The 23,991-nt window shown below is 34.5% G+C and overlaps 2 protein-coding genes across 3 annotated transcripts; both read left to right on the plus strand.

The window, feature by feature from the left end:
- The first annotated feature begins 2,572 nt into the window (after positions 1-2,572).
- LOC107808220 (uncharacterized) lies at positions 2,573-7,556 on the plus strand. Of its 2 annotated transcripts, none has more exons than XM_016632725.2 (3): positions 2,573-3,379; positions 4,681-5,176; positions 6,991-7,340. In XM_016632725.2, the coding sequence occupies exons 1-3, from the start codon at positions 2,743-2,745 to the stop codon at positions 6,995-6,997; spliced, it is 1,140 nt and encodes a 379-aa protein (XP_016488211.1). In that variant the 5' UTR covers positions 2,573-2,742; the 3' UTR covers positions 6,998-7,340. The 2 variants fall into 2 exon arrangements, with proteins under 2 accessions (XP_016488211.1, XP_016488209.1); XM_016632723.2 differs by having other exon boundaries at positions 2,610-3,379; positions 6,911-7,556.
- Positions 7,557-13,361: 5,805 nt separating this feature from the next.
- LOC107800542 (dihydroorotate dehydrogenase (quinone), mitochondrial-like) lies at positions 13,362-23,717 on the plus strand. The gene is made up of 11 exons (XM_075221795.1): positions 13,362-13,809; positions 14,333-14,415; positions 16,946-17,269; positions 17,476-17,728; positions 18,245-18,325; positions 18,437-18,544; positions 18,642-18,671; positions 21,662-21,799; positions 21,893-21,930; positions 22,102-22,201; positions 23,360-23,717. The coding sequence occupies exons 1-11, from the start codon at positions 13,663-13,665 to the stop codon at positions 23,432-23,434; spliced, it is 1,377 nt and encodes a 458-aa protein (XP_075077896.1). The 5' UTR covers positions 13,362-13,662; the 3' UTR covers positions 23,435-23,717.
- Positions 23,718-23,991: the final 274 nt, after the last annotated feature.

The following is a 23,991-nucleotide window of genomic DNA, read 5'->3' on the forward strand; positions in this document are numbered from 1 at the left end:
CCCCTCCCACGATATCTGATCCTTTCATTATTGTTGTAATTGTTATTCTTTTCCCTTTGTTCCTGCTGTTAAATTGGAGGTCATGTTAATATCATTACCAAATCTGCAGTGAGTGTGGTTACCAAAACCTTAGAACTTTTGAGTGCAAGCCCATACATAATAAAGGCATAAATGTTGAAAGCCAGCTAGAGTCAAGACTACTTGAAAATTGATGTTAAACAAACATCTCTTGCCATCTTTGAAATTATGCCAAGGACATAAGGTGATTAAAAATTTCAGTATTGGAGGGAGAAGAGAAGGCTGACCCAAAATTTAGGCTGATTAAGTGATAAATATATGTACTGAAGAAGCAAGAATGGTAAACTACAGTGCATCAAATATTCCTGCTTTATTCTTACGCCAAGGCTATTTGTGAGCAATATTGTTAATTATGATAGTGTTACACTTTTTTATGTAGTTCGAATTTTTAAAGATTATTTAATTAGTTTATCTATCTTTTCTTTGGATGGAAAAAGGTTGAACTTTATTTTTGTACTATTCAAAATTGCGCAACTTTGCATTTTAATAATTTTTATTGTCGTTACGATTAAATCTAATTTTTGGCTTTTGACTTGTAACATAATTCAACATGGGGTAATTTTAAATTATATTTATAGTATATCTATTGAAAACAACATCTTTATCTTCACAAGGTAAGGGTAAGGTTGCCTACACACTATTCTTCCGACTCCACTATGTATAATTATATCGGATTTGTTGTTATTAAAGATGATTTCAAGAATATTGAAAGTAGAATTAATTGCAAAAATTGAGAGGTAAATTTGGTTATTTTTTCTCGAAGAATTTAACTAGTAAGTTGTTCATTTTATACTGGGGCTCGGTCAATGATAAAGGAAAATACAAAATATTTGGGGCAAGGATATGAATGCAAAATTGAGCAATTTGAAATAGGGCGTGCATAATTTGGTAAATACCGAAATCGGAAATTTTGGTATTTGGAATTCGATATTTTGGTATTCGGTATGGTATTTGGTTTACGTTTTAGAAAATATTGGTATTAGGTATTTTAAAATGAAATACCGAAATATCAATACCGTACCAAAATATATATTATATTACACAATACACATATTATTAATTATAACATAAATATAAAAATCTAAAATTTTACTTTCCGTTATTCTTTAAGTTCATCAATTAACTCTAAGCAAGTAACAAGACATTTCTAATGATCAAATTTATTCTTTTATGTACATTTTTCTCTCTCTGGGTTGATATTGGTTAGTTTTGGACAAACATTTTGTCAACAAATATTTTTAGTTTTGTACTTTTAAGTACTTTAATTTACAATATTAGAGTCTATGACTTTATGCATTAGTTAGTATTCAAACCGAATAAACCGAAATTACCAAACCGAATAAACTGAAACTGAAATGAGAAAAATCGAACCATACCGAATTTAATTAGGTACGATATTGGTATTGCATTTTAAGAAACCGAATACCGAAAATACTAAATCGAAATATCTAAATACCGTACTGACCGGCGAACACCCCTAATTTGAAATAGATCTTTTTCAAAAGGGAAAAAGACCAAATATACCCCTTTACTTTCAAATATTATCCACATTTACCCTCTGTTATACTATCTGGCCAAATTTACCCCTACAATCAGCAAACTTTTAAAAATTACTGATTCTTCCTCTTGGTCCAGAATCTCCCAAATCATTTTAATTAAGTTACTGATTCTTCCTCTTGGTCCACTATTTTCGAAATAATTGGCATTTACCTACTTTCTAAATTGGAGAAAAAAATAGGAGAAAAAGATATTAAATAATACAATGGTTAATAACGAAGTATAGTTATTTGAAAAATCTAAATTAGGTGGCTTGTCTAAATTTTATAAGTATTTACAGCATCCCAAATTTAATAAATTTATTGCACCAAATGTATGAGGACTTTGCAAGTATTAGTGATTGAAGTTGAAGTTCCTCAAAAACTTTACATTATCGAATTCAACTTTGCTTTAATCAAATGTCTACACATTGTGCACTCTTAAATTAGTCGATCGAACTCTATACTAACCAGATAATGACAAAATATATTTGAATATACATGTACATACATAATGATCAACTGCATATAATTCACAATAAATAGACCCACTGAATTCTCTACAGTGTGTATATGGTTGAAAATAAAAATAAATAAATTAAATAAATTCCAAACCTATTATTACAAGAAGAGAAGTGGGTGCATTAGTAATTAAAAATATTCATGAATAATTTGTATAGTTTAGTAACCTTAGCATTCACATTAATAATAATTTTTGAAAATAGTGGAGCAAGAAGAACAACAAATGATTTTAATAAAAGGAATTTGAGAGATTTCGGATTACTTAACACATAAAAGGGTAACTTTTAAATGTTTGCGGATAATATGAGTAAATTTGACCCGATATGGGTAAATTTTGCTCGAATAATATTACGGAACTTAAATATAAACAATATTAGAAAAAATAGGGTATATTTGGGCCTTTTCCCTTTTCAAAATTGTAGCTTTTTTCAAAAAAATAAACTAAAAGATTACTATAATTGAATCTAGCCTCTCTCTCTACCTTAGTCCTTGCTTCATTCTTCTTCGAAAGCATAATTTTAGAATCGTTTCTCTTCCAGTGTTACAGTAGGACAATCTTTACTCATCTTCTCTGCTCACACAACTCCATTGTTTCCTCTTCCCTTCCATGGAACCAGACCACAACCCTCCTCCCAACACCTCCACCCCCTTTCACCACCACCACGACGGCGCAGGAACCTGCGTCAACTGCGGCGGACCCACCGCGTTCCCTACACCGCCGCCTGATCCCAACCCCAACTACATCCCCATTCGCGCTCCGGCCGTCAACCTTCCACCAGCCAATAACAGAGAAATCATCATCCGAACCCCTGTTCCTCAATCACAGCGAATCATTCCCCTAACTCCCCCTTTTCATTTCCATACCCCAACGAAAAAAATCCACTCCCAAAGCGATATTGATCAGTTCCACTCCTCTCCCACTTGCCATAACTTCCTTGGCTTTATCGTTTCACTCTCCGAGTCTGTTCGTTCCCACAAGCTCTCCGATCCTTGCCACGTGTCTCCTCCAGTTTCAGCTATTGTTTCCGTTCTCCAAACCCTTATTTCCTACGTGGATGAGATTCCTTTAGCGCCTCAGACCTCTCGATACGGAAACTTGGCGTACCGTACGTGGCACGAGCGCATGAGCTGTGATGCTGAGTCATTCATGCTTCAGTTCCTGCCTACCGATCTCCATTCTGCTACTGTTGAGCTTGTTCCTTACTTTACTGATAGCTTTGGGAACTCCAGCAGAATTGACTATGGTATGTTTTTTGACATTGTTTCAACTATGTGATGTTATTAATGGATTAACCTCAATGCCAAATTTGTTGGGCTTGGCCATGTTAATCCTCTGTATGTTTTTGTACTAGCTGTCAACTTATACTAGCCGTTTTCAAGATTTATACATTTAGAAAATATACCGAACTTAAAATACTTTTATGTGTATTTGCTTAATATTGGCATGAGATGAGTTAAAATGGAGTAACATGGTCAGTAACGATTCGTATAGCCGACCCTGACTTGTTTGGTATTTAGGTGTAGTTGTGTTGTTGTCAACTTTTAGCAACCCTTTCCTTAATCCGTTCTTGAGAAGCGCACATAGGCAGAATTAACTATGTGTTATTAACTGAATTTTTTTGGAGTTTTGCTGTTTTTCTTTGCATAATCAGAGTGAGGAAGTTTTTCTTGTTAAACAATTGGAGAAATGTGAAATGTGATTAATAGTACTAAGTTAGGTGTGCTTTGGTGTTAGGTTATTCATAAAGTGTTAATGTTGGTGAGTAATGTATGATTCATTCATCTCTGGGTTGACGCCGTGCGACAGCTTTTTTCTTGTGGAATTATATGATGATCTGTAACATAAAAATCCTTGTAAAGGCGAGTTGTCCCGTAGTAACAAAATTATTTACTTTATTAAAAAAAAAAAAGGATGTGTGATTTAACAATCATAATACATAAAGTACGTGTTAAAAGAATGGCATAATACATGTGGTATTGAATATTGATTTTGCCTCTATATCTGAGCCGAATCTTTAATGTCTTTGCCCGTAGCAATCTTTTCGTAGTGTTCACTCATCTTCCTGTAGGATAGTGTTGGTGGATGTAAAGTACATCAACAAATGCTTTAGCGTAAAATAAGTTTAATCATGATCGCGAGTTTAAAAGTGAACAACTTCTAAAGCTTGTCCCCTCTGGGAAACGGTAGTGGATCTGCCCCTGCTTATAGGCACATCTGCATTTTGTGTTTATGTTTAGTGATTGACCATGAAACTTTTATTTTCTGTCTTGATGATTTAATTACAGTATTTGACGGACAACATAATGTTCTATCTTCAGCATCTGATTCCTTTTCTTGATGTACCAAGTATATATACATGAAAATGGCTTTGTCCTTATAAATCTATTTAAAGAAATTTGCTACTCCTTTGATTTGAGTTCTCACTTTGCTGGAACATGGTATAAAATTGTATGCGTTGTTACTATCCTTTAGAACCTTGAAGTGCACAGGCTTGCTGGGGTTTGACAGATGGCCTTCCTAGAACTAATCACTTCTGTTATACAGGTACTGGGCATGAGACAAATTTTGCAGCATGGTTGTACTGTTTAGCAAGATTAGGAGTTGTGAAAGAAGAGGACTATCAAGCTCTGGTGTCAAGGGTTTTTGTCAAGTACTTGGAGTTGATGAGGAAGTTGCAAATAACCTATTGCCTAGAGCCTGCTGGGTCCCATGGTGTTTGGGGACTAGATGACTACCACTTTTTACCTTTTATATTCGGGTCATCTCAGTTGATTGATCACAAATACATGAAACCAAAATCTATTCATAACGAAGATATCTTGGAGAACTTTTCAAATGAATATTTGTATCTCTCATGTATTATATTCATAAAGAAGGTGAAGAAGGGAGTGTTTGCAGAGCATTCTCCTATGTTAGATGACATTAGTGGTGTGCCCAATTGGAACAAGGTAAACAGTGGCTTGCTTAAGATGTACAAGATAGAAGTATTGCAGAAGGTTCCTATCATGCAGCATTTCCTTTTTGGCTCCATTATCCAATGGTATGCATCTTATTCTCGCCATTTTTCAAAGCTTTATGATATATTGCTTGTAGCAGAAGTATTTCTTTTTTTTTTTCTGTGCCTTTGATAGTCTATAAATTCTCCCTTTTTCAGGGATTAGTTATACTCCATTGGACTTTTTGTTGTGCTTCATGAAACCTTAAGCAATTAGAGATAAGTAATTACCTTTTCCCTATTTCAAAATAAATCTCTAAAGAGGTATGAAAGGCTTAATCTTTTGGGCATCTATTAAATTGTGCAAGCTTTAAAAAATTTAGCCTCAAAGTGTTTGAAAGTTTAGAAGCCCATAATAACTATTGTAAGTACCACGAGTCTACGAGGATAATTTGACAGCAAAACATGGTTCTACTTCCTTAATATCCTTGTTTGAGTTAACAAATCCCCTGTTATTAACATAGTAAATAGACCCATTGTGAGAATGTCAGTGTCCAAGCCATCTTGCGCACCATCGCGTACCTGCTACCTCCCACCATCATAGGTACCGAGGATTAGGCAAATGGGAATAAATCACCTAGCGTTTTTGTCTCTGCATGGACTTGAACAAGTAAATAGGCCCATATCAAGGGATCCCACTCTCTCACCCTTTCAGGTTTGGTATTATGCACCCAATGTAGCCGCTGAAATGGAACTAATAGTTGCTACAATATCTGTACTCAAAGAGTTGAAAAGTTGATATGCTAGTGACGTTCTGTTACACTAGTTCCCTAGTTCCTTTCTGCACTCTGTGAATCGATCTTTGGACTTCCGGAAAGATTTCCATCGCAGTTCAGATGTGGGAACTGAACAAACTTAAGATGTGTGACGAACAAAAGAAGTTAATGTTCTGCTAAAGAAAATGAACAAACTTAGGACGTGTGATGAACAGAAGAAGTTAATGTTCTGCTTACATTCTCACACTTGATCTTGAAGCTTAGGATGGGTCCAATATCTTTCCAATATGACTGAAAGTCGGGTTGTAATTTTGCATAATTTTCCTTGATCTTTCGGTTTCCTGGTTGATCTTTGATTTCCGAGGACTTTGTCTTGCTGTGGTCAAAATAGACTTTTCTAATGGAATTAAATTGGACATGAGTTCTTTGAACTATCACTGAAAAGCCAGGCCAGTCCAGCTGCTTGAGCTGATGAAAGTGTCAGTCAATGGCTTTTCCAGTCTGGTCACAAGCCAAAAAGCATTCTGCTCCCGAACCATCTTAGTTTCACAAATTCATAGAAACTAAATTCTTAGCCTGTCGCAACAGGCTAACGACTTTCTTCCTGATGAAAAGTTGTTAGCCCATTGCATTGGACCACGAAATCCCCAAAACACGACTCGTCTCTTCAGAGTCTCCATTATTGTTTCACCAACTTCAGCCATCAACAAGTGGCAGATTTAGCATCCGTTGATACAAGTTATTTGAAAAACTGAATACAGTTTGTGGGAGAGACAGTTTAAAGATAGATCTCATTTTTGTGAAATGATTCTCTCATTGTAGTATCCTTTCAATTCTTGATTCATGATTCTCCACACTCCTGTTACCACCCATTATCGTGGATGTCATTATCATGTTCATTTATATTGGTACATTGTGGGAGCATTGCTCTAAAGATAACAACTAGATTGATGAGACGCAGTAGCATCTTTTCATATATCAAACTAACAATAAATGAATCTTTTACTTTCTCCTATGTATTTCTTGCATTTTCACAAGTCGTTCTACTATTTGCTTTTTGTAGGCAAACTTTGGGTTTATTATGATTCTCTGGCATCTGTGCAAATCTGAATCTTCCTTAATTTGCTTTGCTTCTTCATCCAGGCAATGATGTGCTGGTCGGTCTTTTTTCTGAACCATGGGTTAGTCATATATGGCTTCCTATTTACCAGCAGCTATATAGTGATGGAGAAACATACTTTCTAATATTTTGGCAGCACAGACCTACAAGATTTGATGATTCTAATGTGTCAACCTGCTATTCAGCAGACACTTCATCATCAGGATTTTGAATATTGTTGTTAAAATGATCTTGAAGGTATCATGTACTCACAATTGTACCTTTTGATAGATTGTAAGTGCTTTGTTATACAGTTCTTTGGGGAATACTTACCCTCGAATATGAGTATACTTTTAAGGCAGTATAAATCCTAATCCCATTTTGTGGTGGAAAATGATTTACTTCTTAGGATATTTATTACCGACTTCATTGTTGTTTTGACTGCTAGAAAGTTTAATTATGAATTTCATCTTATTAATAGTAGGATACTTTAGAAACAACAACGTAAGCTTGAAGGACAAAAATATGTGTAAGAACAAAATTAATTTATTTTATTCCCTAGAAAAACAATGTTTTATTTAAATATATCTTTTTCCGTCTTTCATCTAAATATATGATAGGCAATTGAAAGAGCAAAATTAGACAATTAACTTGTGGAATACTCTCCTCCCATTTTGGTTAGCCTAACTAGTATTTAGTGAGTTAACAATCATGATTCAGTTTGTTTAACCTAATCTGTTTTTAGTGAGTTAAGTATCAGTTCTTTATTATGATTTTTAAAATTATTGTTTATTTTAAAGCATATGATTGCTTGAACTTACTACTAGTTTACGTTGAACATTATTTTGACACTAAAAGTTCAGGTGAAATGTTTATTTTCTTTGGCGAAGCTCCTTTTTTTTTTTTTTTTTTTGTCTCATTCAAAATTTGTAGTTAGTATTATTTCTTCACGAATTTTATAGATTTACAGTTTTGATGAGTAAATTAATATCCAATTTTAGACTTAGATCGATCTAACAAATCCTCGTACAATTTTGGAATAAAGTGTGATTATTTTAGAAAACGGGAATGTCAAATAACTTTTTTATTGTATTAAACAAGTCTTTATGGCATTCACAGTCCAAAAATTTACACCTTAATTGAATTGGCCAAATCTTTACTGTCTTCTTGTTACCGATGCCAACTTCTATTATCCAACAGATGTTTTAAAGAAAGACTTGATCTTCGTGGAGAACTCTCACGAATAAGTTATATTTTCTATCTTATTTCCAAAGAACAAATGAGTATGAGATGGAAAGCGAAGCAAGGAAAGGTAAGAAAATTAAACAAAAGATGAAGAATTAAGAATATGACATATTTATGAGTGAACTTTAGTACGGGACTCTACAATGAAAATAATTCAAAAACTATTATAAATAAAATTGTATTTAAGGTAAATGTCTATATATTAGAAAGATTTTATGATTTGTTACTTTGCGGTTAAGTCACTTTTCCCCTATAAATAGAGGGGTTCTATTCCATTGTAATCATCCCAAATCAATAAGAATTCTCTCTCCCTACTTTTCTCTGCAATACTCTTCTTCTTTTATTATTTTATAACACGTTATCAGTACGAGACTCAAACCAATTAAGTAGAGGCACCTGCTTTAGTCACCAGTCTTGGGATACGTTCATGGTGCTCAACTTGTACATAGCATTGAGCATAATATTTGTCAATTGTTCCATGAACTTACTTCACGAATAAAATATAGATTTAAGGTAAGTATTTTACCTTATTTTTCTCTTATAAATTCTTGAAATTCTATAATTTGACTTTAAATACAAGTAAAGACAATAATTTTGGTTATAACTCTAATAGAGTTTGTGAGAAATTATAACTATCCGAAGTGGTAAAATTTCTATGTCTTGCCATGATCAAATTCATGTATGATTATGAGCACAAGAAGTGAAAACTCCGTCCCATTAAATTTGCTTCATTCTCGTTCCCTTAAGAGAATGTGGTAGCAATATGTAATAAGCCTGAAAGAAGACAAAATTATTACTGTGAAAGTATCAATGGATGTGCACGTGGCAATAGACGAAATTATAATTGTCATCATTGTGGTAATGAGAATAATAAGGATTCAAAATAATCCTTCACTCTGTGAAAGTAATGTTTGTCATCGATTTAACATGTGATTTTGTAAAGCACATATAAATGATTATGGTTCATTCATGACGTGAATGTGATAATATGCGATGTATAAATACATATTCATTCTTGGAAGAATATGAACGTGCTAGTGGTAGTGAATATATCACACTCACCTCTAGAATGAAGTTTGAGATTAAATAAGAAAATAATTACATTATTATGGCATGAATGGTAATTGATCACGTACGTATTGTGATTAGGCCAAAATATTATGGCAATGCGATTATTACAGGGTAAAAGTAATGGAAGCAAAATATCGTGCCTATAACTATTTTGACCATGACCATAATGGTATGTCTTTTTCCTTGGAAGAGATATTCACCGTATGGATGTTGATGAATATATGGTAGTACAAAATTAATTGACAGCTCTGGAAGAGCCAATTAAACTATTTTAGAGAAATAAAATTGATTGTCAATAGTGTATTATGTCGTAGTAAGTCTCAAAAAAACTTATTTAGTTTCTAAAGTATTCGCGAAAGTGGTTGGTTATATTGAGACTATAAATAAAGGAAAGATTTAATATCTTCTATTACTACGACTTGTAGCGGGTAATATGTATGTGAAAAGTTATCCGCTTTATTCTTCAGTTCGTACTAAACAAATAAAAGAATACTACAATAAAGTAAACGTTTATTGATATAAAAACCTATATCACAATAAACTTGGAGTTTATTGATAATTGCACACGTCATGGAGTAAACCTAAAGTTTATCAATATTGATAATTTATCCAGTTGGCATAATTGGTTTAGCCGTGTTAATTTAAGTATGATGTGCAAAAATAAAAGAGAATTCACATGGGTAAATATAAAAAATAAAAAAACTAGAAAATTCTTTACGGATTCCCTTATGTTGTTTGTTCTCACTGATTAATAGATCAACTAAAATTGGGGTTGAATCCCATGAATACTGGAAATACCAAATGTGAATATGGGTCCATCCACCTGCTATATATACTACATAAGATGTATTTATGAAATGGTTATATTTGTGAGGTAACTTGCTCAATAATTCAATTTCGAGCATAATTTCTATATTTTCTATTCAAGACAGTTCATCTTGATAAGTTGATTTACATCATAGCTGGTTTAGCAAAATGATTTATTGAGTGTCTCCACTTAATAGCTAAGCTATTGCTTATGAGAACAAAGTTATCTATACCAGTTTGATATATGTTACATACAAAAGTATATTACATTTTTCCCTCACAAGTGATTCAGGGTCAGGAACCAAATAATTTCATCTTATTATTATTATTGATGTACGGTGTATATTTTGATTAACACCATAACGCACAAATGTGAATTTCCAAAGTCGAGGAAGCAAGTTAGTTTTCCTAACATGAGGGAGAGACATGATAAACAGTTGAGAAAATGTTACGTGGAATAAATTATCTACATCTAGATCCTCTAATAAGATAATATGAACTTGAAGTATGCCATACGCATTTGCTGACCCAAAAAAAATAACTATATTCTCACTGTAAATGCTTCTATTAGAATAAGTCCTAGAAGGACAAAGTCTATGGTATGCTTAAAGTGTATAGACAAATCGGTTTCAAATAAAATTATTGATAAAGAAGATTGACAAATGATCAAAATGATCATAACAAAGAGGCAAGTTATCTAGAAAATCACATGACATAACACTTCATAAAACATCAGGAGAGGTTCAGGTACCTAAAAATATGAATGAAGAGATCTCTATGTTATGTATTTATGAAAAAATATTGGAACCGATATAAAACGTTCATCGACAACATCTATGATAACGCTAAGTATAGATGAGGATGTTAAGTATGTCGAATACAAACACAAAAATATTGGCCAAACGGAAGAGACAAAATTCGAATATAATTGGTTTCATATGAAAGACATGTAGTTTGGGACATGTAGTTCGAACAATCCCTGAAGGATTTAAATTGCTTAAAGCATTTAGAATTCTTGTTCATGAAGTAGTACATCCTAAGTGCAATTTGTGCACATTTGTATCTTGCTATAACTCTAAGTATGATAATGTGATAGCGAGAATTTTTACCTCTGTGAAGATATTTAAAAGGCCATTCCACGACATTATATGAAGACATCATATATCTATCAAGAAAGATTATTTCAAGGTGCAACATATTCATTGGAGTTAATATGACTGATTTATTCACCAAATCTCTACCGACGTCAATCTTCAAGAAGTTAGTATACAAGATTTGGATGTGAAGGCTCAAGGATGTGAATTGATGCTCTCATAAGGGGGAGCTAATATGCGTTGTACTCTTTTTTCCTTAGAAGGTTTTGTCCCATTGTGTTTTCCTTGCAAGGTTTTTAACGAGTCAACGAAAAGGCGTATTTCTAAATATGCGTACTCTTTTTCCTTCTCTAGGATTTTTTCCTGCTGGATTTTATTTTAATTAAGGTTTTAACGAGGCACATTATCTGTTGAATAGGCATTCAAGGGAGAGTGTTATAAATAAAATTATATTTAAGGTGAATGTCTATATTTTAGAGAGATTTTAGGGTTTGTTACTTTACGGCTAAGTCATTTTCCCCTATAAATATATGAGTTCTATTCCATTATAATTCATCCCAAATCACTAAGAATTCTCTCAACCTACTTTTGTTTGCAATACTCTTCTTCTTCTTCTTTTAACAAAAACAGAAAATCCATTGCTTTTCAGTCTTTTATTTGCAGCCCTTCAATGAGAATATCATTTCTTTAATGAAAACTTTTAAGATCTCCTAATTAAAATATAGAAGAAAACTAAAGAACGAATAAGTTCAATAACAATCAACTTGAAAAACTAGATTATTAAGTATGACAGAATATCCCTTCATTCTCATATTTGTCTCATAAATTGTATAACATTTAATTTTCGTTAGCAGCACGTGCAACAAAAATGCATACATCAAGCTACTTTTCAAAGAACTAGTCTTAGCGTGCGCGCGTGTCACTCGTATTAATAAAAATAGATTTTTAAAAATAACAAAAATAATATTCAAAAGATATGTTTGTATTATAACATAAACGTTAACAAAAAAAATAAGTTCCAAAATGATAAATATTAATCATATTTGGGAGTTTGATTGAAAGGTAAAAAGATCGTTCAACTTTATTTGAGCACTTACATAGGTGCATTGCATGTACATTTTATGTTATTTACTACACAATTTGTGTTAGATAGTTTACCGATTTTTTTTTTTTTTTACTCATAGTTTACTCATTTTAACGGGACCTCTAAACTGTAACCTTATTATATTTATACCTAAGTATCACATCCGAACTCGATTATTATTATTATTATTATTATCAGTTCTTATAAATTTTTAGCTCAACCGTTATTTTATTTTACCGATAATGTTTTTCTAAAGTAATTTTACTTGCGGCGAATTACATATATACGTTAGTTTCCTAATCATATTTCTTATTTTCTTTATATAAAATATTGATAAATCTTTTTATCGTTTAAAATAATTTCACATTTTGAAAAGATTGTCATTTGATTATTTCCTAAAATCTAGACAACAAAAGTGGACAATTTTTTATTAAAGTATACTTCAAATTTTAAGCCCTTCTATTGGTCAAATAAAAAGAACGTCCTAATTGCTTAGTCTAAATTCATATCACCTCAATATAGTACTTTCATATTTTTTAATCAAAACAATGTATTGCGTGCACTTTTTTTACGTGCCTTAGGTAAAACAATTAACTAATATTGTTATGTCATAATTGAACTATGCTTATTTTACGTCCTAATTGTTAACTATAGTTAACAATTTAAATTAGAAAATGACTTTAAGTAAAAAAAATCTTGATTTTGTATCCTTAAATATTAGGAGTTCCCACATAATTCAAATTAGGAAAGAAAATTTTAATTGATTTCAAAGTCCTTAAAATTAGGAAAATTATTTAGTTACGATTATGAAACTTATTTTTAAAGGATAAAAAAGACGAATAACATTTTGCTAAGGCATTTCGTGTTTTTAATATAGTATAGATAGATATAGATTAAAAGTAAAAAAGGTAATTGCACAAAAGATGTTCACAAGGGGAAAAAGAACTAAGAAATATAAAAGCCTAAAAACGTTCTTACTTATTTAATTTTTTTAATTTAAGAAGTCAATTAATAAAATCAATGTTTCTTTTGTTAAAAGTGTAAAAGAAATTAAGCACAGAAAAATTAGATAACTTTTGGAAAAAGCAATATTACCGAAGCCGAAATGAGTACTAACACAAAGTAGAAAGGGTTTTGCTCTTCCCTTTCATCTGTCTCATAACTGTGCTAAAACCTCTCCCATCTTCCCTCAAGAACAAAGACCCCCCCCCCCCCCCGAAACATCCCACCTTGTACACTCCCATTTTCGCTCCCGCTCTTGTGCCCCAAATACCCTTTTCAGTCATTTGTATCTTAGCATCAACAGCAGTTGCTGTCTCTCTTTTATTCCTCCAATATACTGAACAACTTTTGAGTTGTAAAATTGAAGGGTTTATTCATTGTTAAAGATTTGATTTTTCTTTCTTTTAAAGAAAATGAGACAAAGGGTTGGATTTGCATTGATTCGAGAAAGCTTGTACCGTAAGCTAAAACCAAGCTCTGTTCCCAGACATTATTGCACTTCTTCTTCAGCTAATGTTACTCCTACTCCTCCACCTAAGATTCCTCATTCTTCTAAAAAGGTACTTCCTTTTCTATCCCTTCTACTTGGTTTTACAATTTTGTATCTTTAATTTTGTCAACTTAGAGGACTCTTATGATACTAGAGTAATCGTCTTGCTGAAAACTATAGGAGAAGTTTTTTAAATAATCTGTATGTATGAATGAGTGACCCAGATGGCCAAAGTTTGTATTTTTTTTTTTTTTTTTTTTTTTTTTAATTGAATAAGGTTGTATTTTGAGTAAGCATGGCATTTAAGTGAAAAGGGTATAGGGGCGGACTCATTATCCCAGAGTTTCAAAGGCTGCAATTGGTCTTAAGGGTTGGCCCCATACAGAGTTTCAAAAACTTTTACCCTTTTTCTCGAGAATATTAGAAGTTTAATCTGGAAATTTCCCAATTTTAATAAATATTGATGGCCTAAAGGTGGGTATGATAATCGCCTCTGAGGTCAGGACTCTAAGTTACTTAGGCTTTTGCAAGGGTTAGTAATTTCTTCTCGATTCTTCTTGTATTTTAATCCAGTATCTTGGTTAAAACTGTAGGGAAGGTTGTTTACAGGAGCCACTATTGGTCTACTAATAGCTGGGGGAGCTTATGCAAGTACGGTTGATGAGGCCACCTTCTGGTACTGAATTTAAATATTTGAGATATTACCTTTTACAGCATTGGCTGTGGAATTGTTGAGAGACAAATAAATGCATGTTTTGTGTATAGATTTCTTTTCATGAATCCCGTAGTGAACCAAACAAAGGAAATTAAATGGTGATATGGTGTAATTGTTTTTTGGTGCATTGGTTGAATATACACCCACATACACACAAGCATACAACAACAACAACGACAGACCCAGTGTAATCCACATGTGGGGACACATAAGCACACACGAGAAGAGAAAAAGTAAATGGTGCGCTTACATCTTAGTATAGCTGCAACTTCCCATCCAAAGACATTCTTCCGATATGGGTTATGATTTTTGAGAGGATGCATGAAGCTTACTATTCTTCTGTATACTTTAGCATATCTAGATAGGAGACTCAACCAAGGCCAAGAGTAGTAGGATTCCAAAACAGAGATAATTTTTGGCTTATAAACTCAGTAATGTGTCATAAAATAATCAACTCAATAATGTGAATATTAGAGTTCGAATGACGCAAAATTTCTCCATCTTGTCTCTCTTTCTGCGCCCTAAAAGTGGTAACTGATGTAGATTTTGGAGGCTTCAAGCAAGCTATTGGAAAGAACCATATATTTATAGGTGGTTACTAGAGGGAATATAGAATAAGAGGCGCAGTAGGCGGGATATTAGTTTCACACCTCTTATTTGCAGATGATACATTGATTTTATATGAACTCTAGACCGTATAGGATAGAGGTTATTCAGAACTTTCATATGATTCAAGGCAATGTTTGGACTGTGTATCAACATGAGAAGGTCAGAACTAATTCTGATTGGGGAGCTGCACAACATACAGTATTGAGTATTGACAGAGTGATGAATGCAAGTTAGGACAAGTGGACAGTTCCCCATGAACTATTAGGACTTCTATTGAGAGGGAGGCTTGAAGATGGAGAATTGTTGCAACTAGTTATATGAAAATTTAAAAGAAAATTGGAAGGGTGAAGAAATAACCAAACTTTTGTGGCAGAGATGATGGCAAGTTGGGAGTTAGGGAAATAGATTGTTAAACACTTCTCTTTCTTGTATCTTTTGCTATTATGATTTATGGGAAGAAAGAAATTGGAGAATCCTTGAAGGATCCAAAAGTTTCAATGATGAGAGAGGGAAGAGTTCTTTCTTGTTTCGTTTGTATTGTTGGTGTAAATTGCTTGCTACTTGCATGCATAGCTGGTTAGATTTTTGGTAGGCTAGAGAATATAATGTTACATTATACTTTTGTGCGGTTAATATTATCGAAAGTGGTAAAAGGGCCACAGATGACTATAACACCAGGATCTTTGAGGGAGTTTACCATATAAATTCAAAAAAAATAAAAGTTATTGACAGTTCTAATGCATATACTGTTTTAAAGGGGCTAGCAATACATTGACAAAGGAGTTTTCTAAGTTTTAGCTCTTAACTTTTTTTTTCTAGGTCTCAATTCATATGGAATGGGAGGAACTCTGTATTCAAAGAGCAGTCAGCATCTTAGACTATAGGAGATTCAGGCAAAGAGGAGAGAGATAGTAAAGCTACCAGCATCTTTTTTTGGTTTGACTTTTTGCTTTTTCAGAGGGGTAGGACTGGGGGTTGGAGATGATCTCTACGTTGTTTCTGTGGAAGTAATACTCTTAGTAAGAGTTGGAACATCCTATAAAAACCTAAAAGATGCTTTTAAGAGTTGGAACAGCCTATAAAAAAGATGCCATAAAGTAATGAATTTATTGATGTGGGTAAACCCCCCTTATACAAGTGGTACACAAAAGGTAGAGAGCCTGCATTATATGGTTCTCTATTGTCACCCAGTCATTTAAACTAACATGAACCTCGTGGGTGCTCCAAAATTTTACCAAAAATGAGAAGACTAGCTCGCAACTGTACAATTTTATTTTCTGATCCTTTAGAAGCTCTTTTTTAAGAAAGGTAACAGTTCCTTCCTTTAGAAGCTCTTATGTTGTTCTTCCTTCAAAATACCGACATAAGTGCCAAAGGAGCTGCATTCCATGCTCTGCTCTTCCATCTTCTTTTGAAGGCCAGCTGTGCATCACATTTCCAAAAGATCAACTGTAAATATTTATTTCCGTGGGGTTTGAGCATGGTGCTTCTTAAATTAGAGAGAACTGATTGCCTATGCTTTCTGATGGTTTCTTCAATTAGCTGGATTTTCTTGCCGAGGCAGAATATTGAAAGGATTTTGCTGTGCTTCTATGAGCTTGTTTGTCTGAATTACTTGGATATTATATGTACAAAAGTTTTTTGATCATCATACACATATAGGCATTTTTTGTATTTGCTGTTTGGTGTATGAGATTCTTTTGACAATCTTCTTCATCTTGTTGGCTTACATAAGTACTTTGAACCACTTCCGATTCTCCCTTTTCCCTTTGGCTGAGCATGTTACTTGTAATTTGATCCCCTTTTTTTATTTCTGGCCGACTGTTGTTTATTACAAGGTTTGTGTGAAAATAACATTTATTATGTTTCAAAATACATGCAGTGGCTGGCTATTCTCAGCAACAAAACTTGTAAATCCGTTCTTTGCATTTCTGGATCCAGAGGTTGCTCACAAGCTGGCGGTCTCTGCTGCAGCCCGAGGATGGGTTCCAAGGGAGAAGAGGCCAGATCCTCCTATATTGGGCCTTGATGTGTGGGGAAGAAGGTTCTCAAATCCTGTTGGTCTTGCTGCTGGTTTTGACAAGAATGCTGAGGCTGTTGAAGGATTGCTTGGATTAGGTTTTGGCTTTGTTGAGGTTGGCTCAGTAACTCCCATTCCACAGGAAGGCAACCCAAAACCACGTATATTTAGGTTGCCAAATGAAGGGTAAGAACGTATGTCTAATCAGATTATTTTACTATCAAGATCTATTATGTTGTCTGAGCTTGAACTGCTTTTATGTTTTTTGGTTTTCCAGTGAAGTTCATTTCCTTTTTTGTAATAATTAGAAAGCTTGATACTTATCATATATTAGAAAGTCAAAATGCTTGATTTTGAAAGCTGAAAAGTGAGAATCCTTTTATTGGTGGCAGTGCTATAATAAATAGGTGTGGCTTCAATAGTGAAGGAATCGTTGCGGTTGCCAAACGATTGGGTGCTCAGCATGGTAAGAGAAAGTTGGAAACATCTAGTACTTCATCTCCATCAGGAGATGAAGTCAAGCATGGAGGGAAAGCTGGTCCTGGTATTCTTGGTGTTAACCTTGGAAAGAATAAAACAAGTGAAGACGCTGCAGCAGATTATGTGCAAGGAGTCCATACATTATCTCAGTATGCTGACTACTTGGTAGATCTCTGAAATGAAATGTTTCTTTTGCTTGGATATTCTTTTGCATGTCTCTTGGGTTACACCTGTTTGGTGCTCCTTTTTGTTTTCATTGTGTGTGTAAATTTGTTTGCTTTTGTGATATAAATTCTACAAATGTCTATAAATTTGTTTATCATTTAATTATCTATTAAAATGAAAGAAATTAGGTATTAGACTGCCATTTTGCTGGCTGAAGGAGCAAGGCACTTGTTCTTTCCCTAAACAACGCCCTTCAGACTAACTCATCAAAGTATTGAAAGTTCTCAAAAGAACCCCCCTCCCCCCTCTCCCCCTCTCCCCCCCCAACTCCAGTCAAATGGGTTCACATAAATTGAAACGGAGGGAGTAGTAATTTTTCTTTGTGTGTGAGAACAATTGGGTAAACTTTCTCCAAGTTAAATTCTCTTGATGAAAGGAGACATTTTCTACCAGCTTCTGGAGACGCCTTACCTAGTTTTGCTTATAAGACTGATTCATTCTCCTTTACTGCTTTAGGTAATTAATATCTCATCCCCAAATACTCCAGGACTACGCCAGCTTCAGGGAAGAAAGCAGTTGAAGGATCTTGTGAAGAAGGTTTTTGCCAGAGATGTTACCTTTCTGTTTCATTGTTGTAATTTATCTCTGGTAATATGTGCCACCATTTTGTCAAGTACTAGATTAAGTCCTTTCAGTACATTTATTTAGGTTCAAGCAGCTCGTGATGAAATGCAGTGGGGTGAGGAAGGACCTCCGCCTTTACTTGTGAAAATTGCACCAGATTTATCTAAACAAGATCTTGAAGATATTGCAGTGGTATGGAAGCTTTTCTACTCATGTAAACTAACTTGGGGCTGAGGCGTAGTAGTTGTTGATTTTGTTCTTATGGCTTGTTTTCTTTGTACTATTGTAGGTGGCTGTTGCTCTTCGTGTGGATGGACTGGTACATTTTGAAAGAAAAACTTTTAGTATTCTTTTTCGTGCTATTTTATTAGTAATTCCTTTTAGTGTTGGATTTCGAGCACTTTGGTGGTGGGAGATTCTTGATGACATTGACTAATTTGTTTCTGACTACCTATCCAGGAAGGGGGAAAAAAACTAATGACTTTGAGCCTATAGTGACAAACTGTTTGTTCCATGTAGAGGTTCATTGTTTAATATATCCTCAAATAATCATTAACAGCCGGAAGAGGAGCCTTGTAGCAACAATAAAGTTATCTCCGTGTGACCTATAGGTCATGCGAGCCGTGGAAGCAGCCACTAATGCGTACATTAGGTTAGGCTGTCTACATCACACCCCTCAGGGTGCGGCTCTTCCCCGGACCTTACGTGAACGGGGTGCCTTGTGCACCGGGCTGCCCTAATTATTAAAAGCCGAGCAACTCAACTTTGAAAACCAAGGACCTGCTTGTTATATGGATGATTATGTCATATCTTCCAAATTGGCAGCACCCTACCTTTGTGGCTTTAAAGTACATGATTTTCCTGTGGCGTGCCTTTGTGGGTAACTTTACCCAGCTTTCATTGACTGTAGTAAATCGCTCTGTTAGGTTTTAGGAATTTGGGGTGTCTAAGTTAACTTGGTTTCCCACCTTTCATTGTATGAGAAAATTGGTTATCTCATGGATAGGTTGCTTTAGTTCAGTTTTTGCTGTGCTACGGCATCCCTTCTGGGAAGATATAGTTTTGACTGTGATATCTGCATTTGCAGTTGTAGGCTTAAATGTAGTCAAGTTTTAAGGGTATCTACTTCATCCTACCAAAAATCCCAAGCTTTCAGGGTGTAAACTTTTCTGAACCGATGTAATTGGTCAAATTATCCTCTCTATCTGTAGACTTCTAAGTTCCAAATTGTATCCCCGCTGGTCAAATTGTTGCCCACTATCTGAAGCTCGAAATTGTTTCCAAAGTATTTCATCAAAGGAATCTTACATTCCCTCCATTTCCTCGGTCTCTTTCTTGGTCACTACTATTTGATAGTTATGGCGGTTTTGTTTTTGGTTTGAATGAAATCCTTTCATTTGTCACATATTTGCCTATTTACTTGGAGGCTGAGATTATCCCAAGACTGTCTTCATAACATTAATTATGTAGTCATTCTTGGAGCTTGCAATGTACCCTTATGCTTCCTTTTCCTCAAATCAATGTTGGACATAACATTCAACTTTCAACAATCTTGAAATCCGCTAATTGTGGCTTCCTGTTTGTTAAAGCTACTTAGTGATCACTTTCAGTCCTGGACATGTTATTGATGGACACTTTATTTTCTATCTAGTGACAAAAGTAAAATTTCATTTGTTACAAATAATTTATAGAGAGATTTGGAAGTTTGTGTTTATCTGCAAACAATTTGTCTGAGCCTTGTATATTTATGGATACATGCCAGTTAGACTGTCCAGCATCAAAATGGCAGTCACTTCAGTAACAACTAGAATAATATCAGAAATAACTTGAAGAAACTGCTAAGAGTAGGGGAAGTTGTCCTCTTCTGGTCCGATAGTTTAACAGCTACTATCATGGCTAGCAGGAAGTGCATTGTTAAGCGAAAGGGAAGGTTACATGTAATGCTAGTTTACTTGTTCACTGTTGAGGTTAAGATATTGGATTGATCTGAAGAATAGCTTATAGTTACAACATCTGCTGCCTCATTTACTACAACTCTTATTCCCACTGATGATACAATATATTGTAAGGTAGTAGCCAAATTTAGGTTAACATTAATTAAACGGAAAAGGGCCAGATATGGCAAGGGCCAAAATATTTAAATTGTTGAAATGTGTGGCTATCTCGTCTAATATCTTAAGTTGTTAGAGAGCACACTTTTATTTACTTAATTATATCTTCAACAAGCATTCTCACACGTGCGCCTTATTCTTTTTCATGGCCAAACACGTGAATTTGGTAACAGTGAGACTTGACCTTTGCCTGCTCTTGTACCATGTTGAAGTGTGTGACCATCTCATCTAAGAGCTTAAGGTATTAGAGATAGCACGCGTTTGTTTACTTAATTTTATCATCAACACTATGAAGCTTGACATGCCTTAACACTTTTCCTCCTTTTTCTTTATTGTTGCCAACTTGGATGGTGCAAGCACCTTTCATTTGTATCATGTACGCAAATATGACTTCAGTGCGTGCAAAACTATAGATGTTCTAAGTGAAAACAGGATACTTCCATATGACAAGATTGCAGGGAAAATATGGCAGATTAAGGGAGATACATTTTTGCCCTTTTTATAGTTAGAGGAGCAAAACTATTTATTAATTTTTTTAGAGTTCGGGACTGGGAGGACATATGAATATAGTACAAGGAAAAGGATACATGCTATGAAGAATTTTTTGGGAACTCGGATTGGAGAACATTCTGACACAGAGAACTGGATCAACTGGTCACTTATTCTATAATATTCACATTTAAACTGTTAAGATCTTGGCTTTTTTGTATAATGTATCAGGATTTTCATGAAACTGACACCAAGGTGGTGCCAATCTCCAATAATAGGAAATATTGATGTATTAGCAAAGAGCAACCAAAAGAAGGGGAGCGAGAAACAAAGCTTTCTTATGTAGATATTGTAACTTCCTCCAACAAGTAATATATGCCTCGTGGTTGCTCCAGGGATCAAGCTAAGCATCAAGTAAAGTGGGAATTGAAGTTCTTATGTGAACCATTTCTTGTAAAAAGAATTTGTGCCATTGACATTGCTTCAAATGCTAAGTGTTATCCATGAAGAAATAACTATTGGTAGGAGCATTCCTCCCTTCCCCCCATCCCCACCCTACTTCCCAATAGAAAAGAAATTAGAAATAAAAGCAAAAATAGAGATATGGGTAGTGAAGTTTATGTTTTTTTTAATGTTTGACCACCGTATTCCGCTAAAATGTTTTATTTTTTAACAATAAATACCAACATCATATGCTTGATGATTGTAGATTATATCAAATACTACAGTCCAAAGACCAGATTCCATAAGTCAAAACCCTGTGGCTCAAGAGACTGGTGGCTTGAGTGGGAAGCCACTCTTTGATATGTCAACAAATATACTGAAGGAGATGTACATTCTGACTAAGGTATGTTCTGTTATCCCGTTATATCAGAAATTTGTGCATGCTGCTGTGTCGGATTTGATGTGACAGATAACCTCAGTATGTTTGTTCTAACAGGGAAGGATTCCTCTGATTGGCACTGGGGGTATTAGCAGGTAATCCACTCCCTTGTCCATGATTGTAACAAGTAATAGCGTCCTTGGTTAGATTTTATGGTATCTACTTAAATACATCTTACCCCTCCCTAGACCCCACTTGTGGGAACTCACTGAGTTTGTTGTTGTTGTTGTTGTTACTTAAATACTTGTATTATGCATTTCTTGCAGTGGTGAGGATGCTTACAAGAAAATTCGAGCTGGTGCCACTCTTGTTCAGCTTTATACAGCGTTTGCATATGGAGGCCCTGCACTTATCCCCGATATAAAGGTATTGGTTTGAAGTATTTTGGAGTTCTGAATATCTATCATATAGATTTTTGTTTAGTTTCTATAAATTTGTACAAAGTATAGTAAAGATGTGGTACAAGATAGTACACCCTGATTCTAACAGATATTCTGGGCATACATTTCAAAAGTATCTCGTGCATTTTGATTATGGGACTGAGGCTGATTCTCGAGTTCCCATGAACGAGACGAGACGCAAGAGAATTTTTGAAATGCATGTTAGGACCTTTTTTTTTGCTATTAGTTTATTTCTTTATTCTTTTTGGGTCAAATTTTCTTTTGGCTAGTAGTAACTTAAAAGTTTGTTCATAGAATAATGATTAGGTAGGGTGTAAGAAAGGAGAAATCTTTTCTATTTTTCTTTGGGCCGGGGAAGCTGCAAGGAGCGACCGGGCCAGTGGAAGAAGAGGGATAAGGGATGAAAGGGTAAAGATATACCCTTGGGATGGTTGACAATATTAAGTCTCAAAATATTTATAAGAAATTTAAGCATCCGATTTACTTTTATACCATGCCCAAGGTATTAGGTATATACCATGGGTGTGCAAATCCACCGAACTAAAATACAACCAAACAGAGGACTGATAATCCATCCCTTATTTCATTATACTAGAATGACATCAAGCATTGAATCAATCCAAAAGTATAGCTCCTTGTTTAGTGGTTTTGCATACTCCCCATCCCCTTCCTATCGTGTGTGTGTGTGTATGTGTGTGAATGCTGCAGTTTTTCTGGGGGACTTCACCCAGATTATGTTGCGTACTATTGTTTTTAACCTGGAAATTGGCATAACTTGTAATCACTTTCCTCCTCATAGACCTTATACTTGATTGGATTCACTGAACATGGTTGTAAACTTCTCATTGTCTTCGATTTTACTTCATGAGTATTAGTGATTGCAAAGGGAAAAAATGCACATTCCACTCTAATTTAATCATATCTGAGATTATACTACTGCTATTGATGCAAGCTGCTTAATCCTCCGCAAGCCTATTTGTTACCGTTTTCCTACTCTTGTTTGCAAAAGAGACATATTCTGCTCATATCTTGTGACTTGCTATGATATCTTCTTTATTGCTACTCTTGTTTGTAGACGAGTGAACATTCTGCTCACATATTACAACACTCTCTCTTTCTGTAGGATGAACTTGCTCGTTGCTTAGAAAAGGATGGTTATAAGTCAGTCAATGAGGCTGTTGGAGCAGACTGCAGATAGTAGTAGTTGATATACTAAACCAGTCTTTTGAGTTTGAGGAGCAGAGCACATTTTTGCCACTTATAATAAATGATATTTATGGTTCCCTCCCATTTGGCCTCATATCATTTGCTTCATAATTTGTGATGTCTTCCCAAATTTTAGCTGTTTATGGATTTCGTGGCAGGTGCCAGTATTTTTGAAATGTAATATAGGAACAAAATTTTGTATGTTTGGTTGAGTTTTCTCTTGATATGGAATTAAATCCACACAATACAAACTACAAATGGTGAATTCTTGCTCATAGTTAGACTCTTGATGTCGTTTGCTTTTTCCTTGACATACAAAATTTCGTTTGCTTTCCTAGTGCTTCACAGACAATTGATATAATTGCATTAACCGTGTTGTAAATAGGTACTTGGATCAATTTCTGAAAAAGGGGGAGTTGTGAAGCCTAGAAAGGCGGAAGCGAAAAATCGCTTACACCGAGTTCCCCAACAGCAACTTAGCTTAGTAGCAGTACTCTTTATACTGCTAAAAGCTTTAGGCATCTTTTGAGTATGTTCAGCTTCCAAAAT

Source organism: Nicotiana tabacum, chromosome 9 (genome assembly GCF_000715075.1).
Source record: "Nicotiana tabacum cultivar K326 chromosome 9, ASM71507v2, whole genome shotgun sequence".
In the NCBI taxonomy this organism is placed as follows: domain Eukaryota; kingdom Viridiplantae; phylum Streptophyta; class Magnoliopsida; order Solanales; family Solanaceae; genus Nicotiana; species Nicotiana tabacum.

Excerpts from the sequence above, each read along its gene's own strand:
- LOC107808220 (XM_016632723.2), top strand. The coding sequence starts at position 2,743 with ATGGAACCAGACCACAACCCTCCTCCCAACACCTCCACCCCCTTTCAC. Across the intron at positions 3,380-4,680 it reads CTCCAGCAGAATTGACTATG|GTACTGGGCATGAGACAAAT; the intron begins GTATGTTTTTTG and ends TCTGTTATACAG. Across the intron at positions 5,177-6,910 it reads TTTGGCTCCATTATCCAATG|GCAAACTTTGGGTTTATTAT; the intron begins GTATGCATCTTA and ends TGCTTTTTGTAG.
- LOC107800542 (XM_075221795.1), top strand. The coding sequence starts at position 13,663 with ATGAGACAAAGGGTTGGATTTGCATTGATTCGAGAAAGCTTGTACCGT. Across the intron at positions 14,416-16,945 it reads GTTGATGAGGCCACCTTCTG|TGGCTGGCTATTCTCAGCAA; the intron begins GTACTGAATTTA and ends AAATACATGCAG. Across the intron at positions 18,672-21,661 it reads CTCTTCGTGTGGATGGACTG|ATTATATCAAATACTACAGT; the intron begins GTACATTTTGAA and ends TGATGATTGTAG.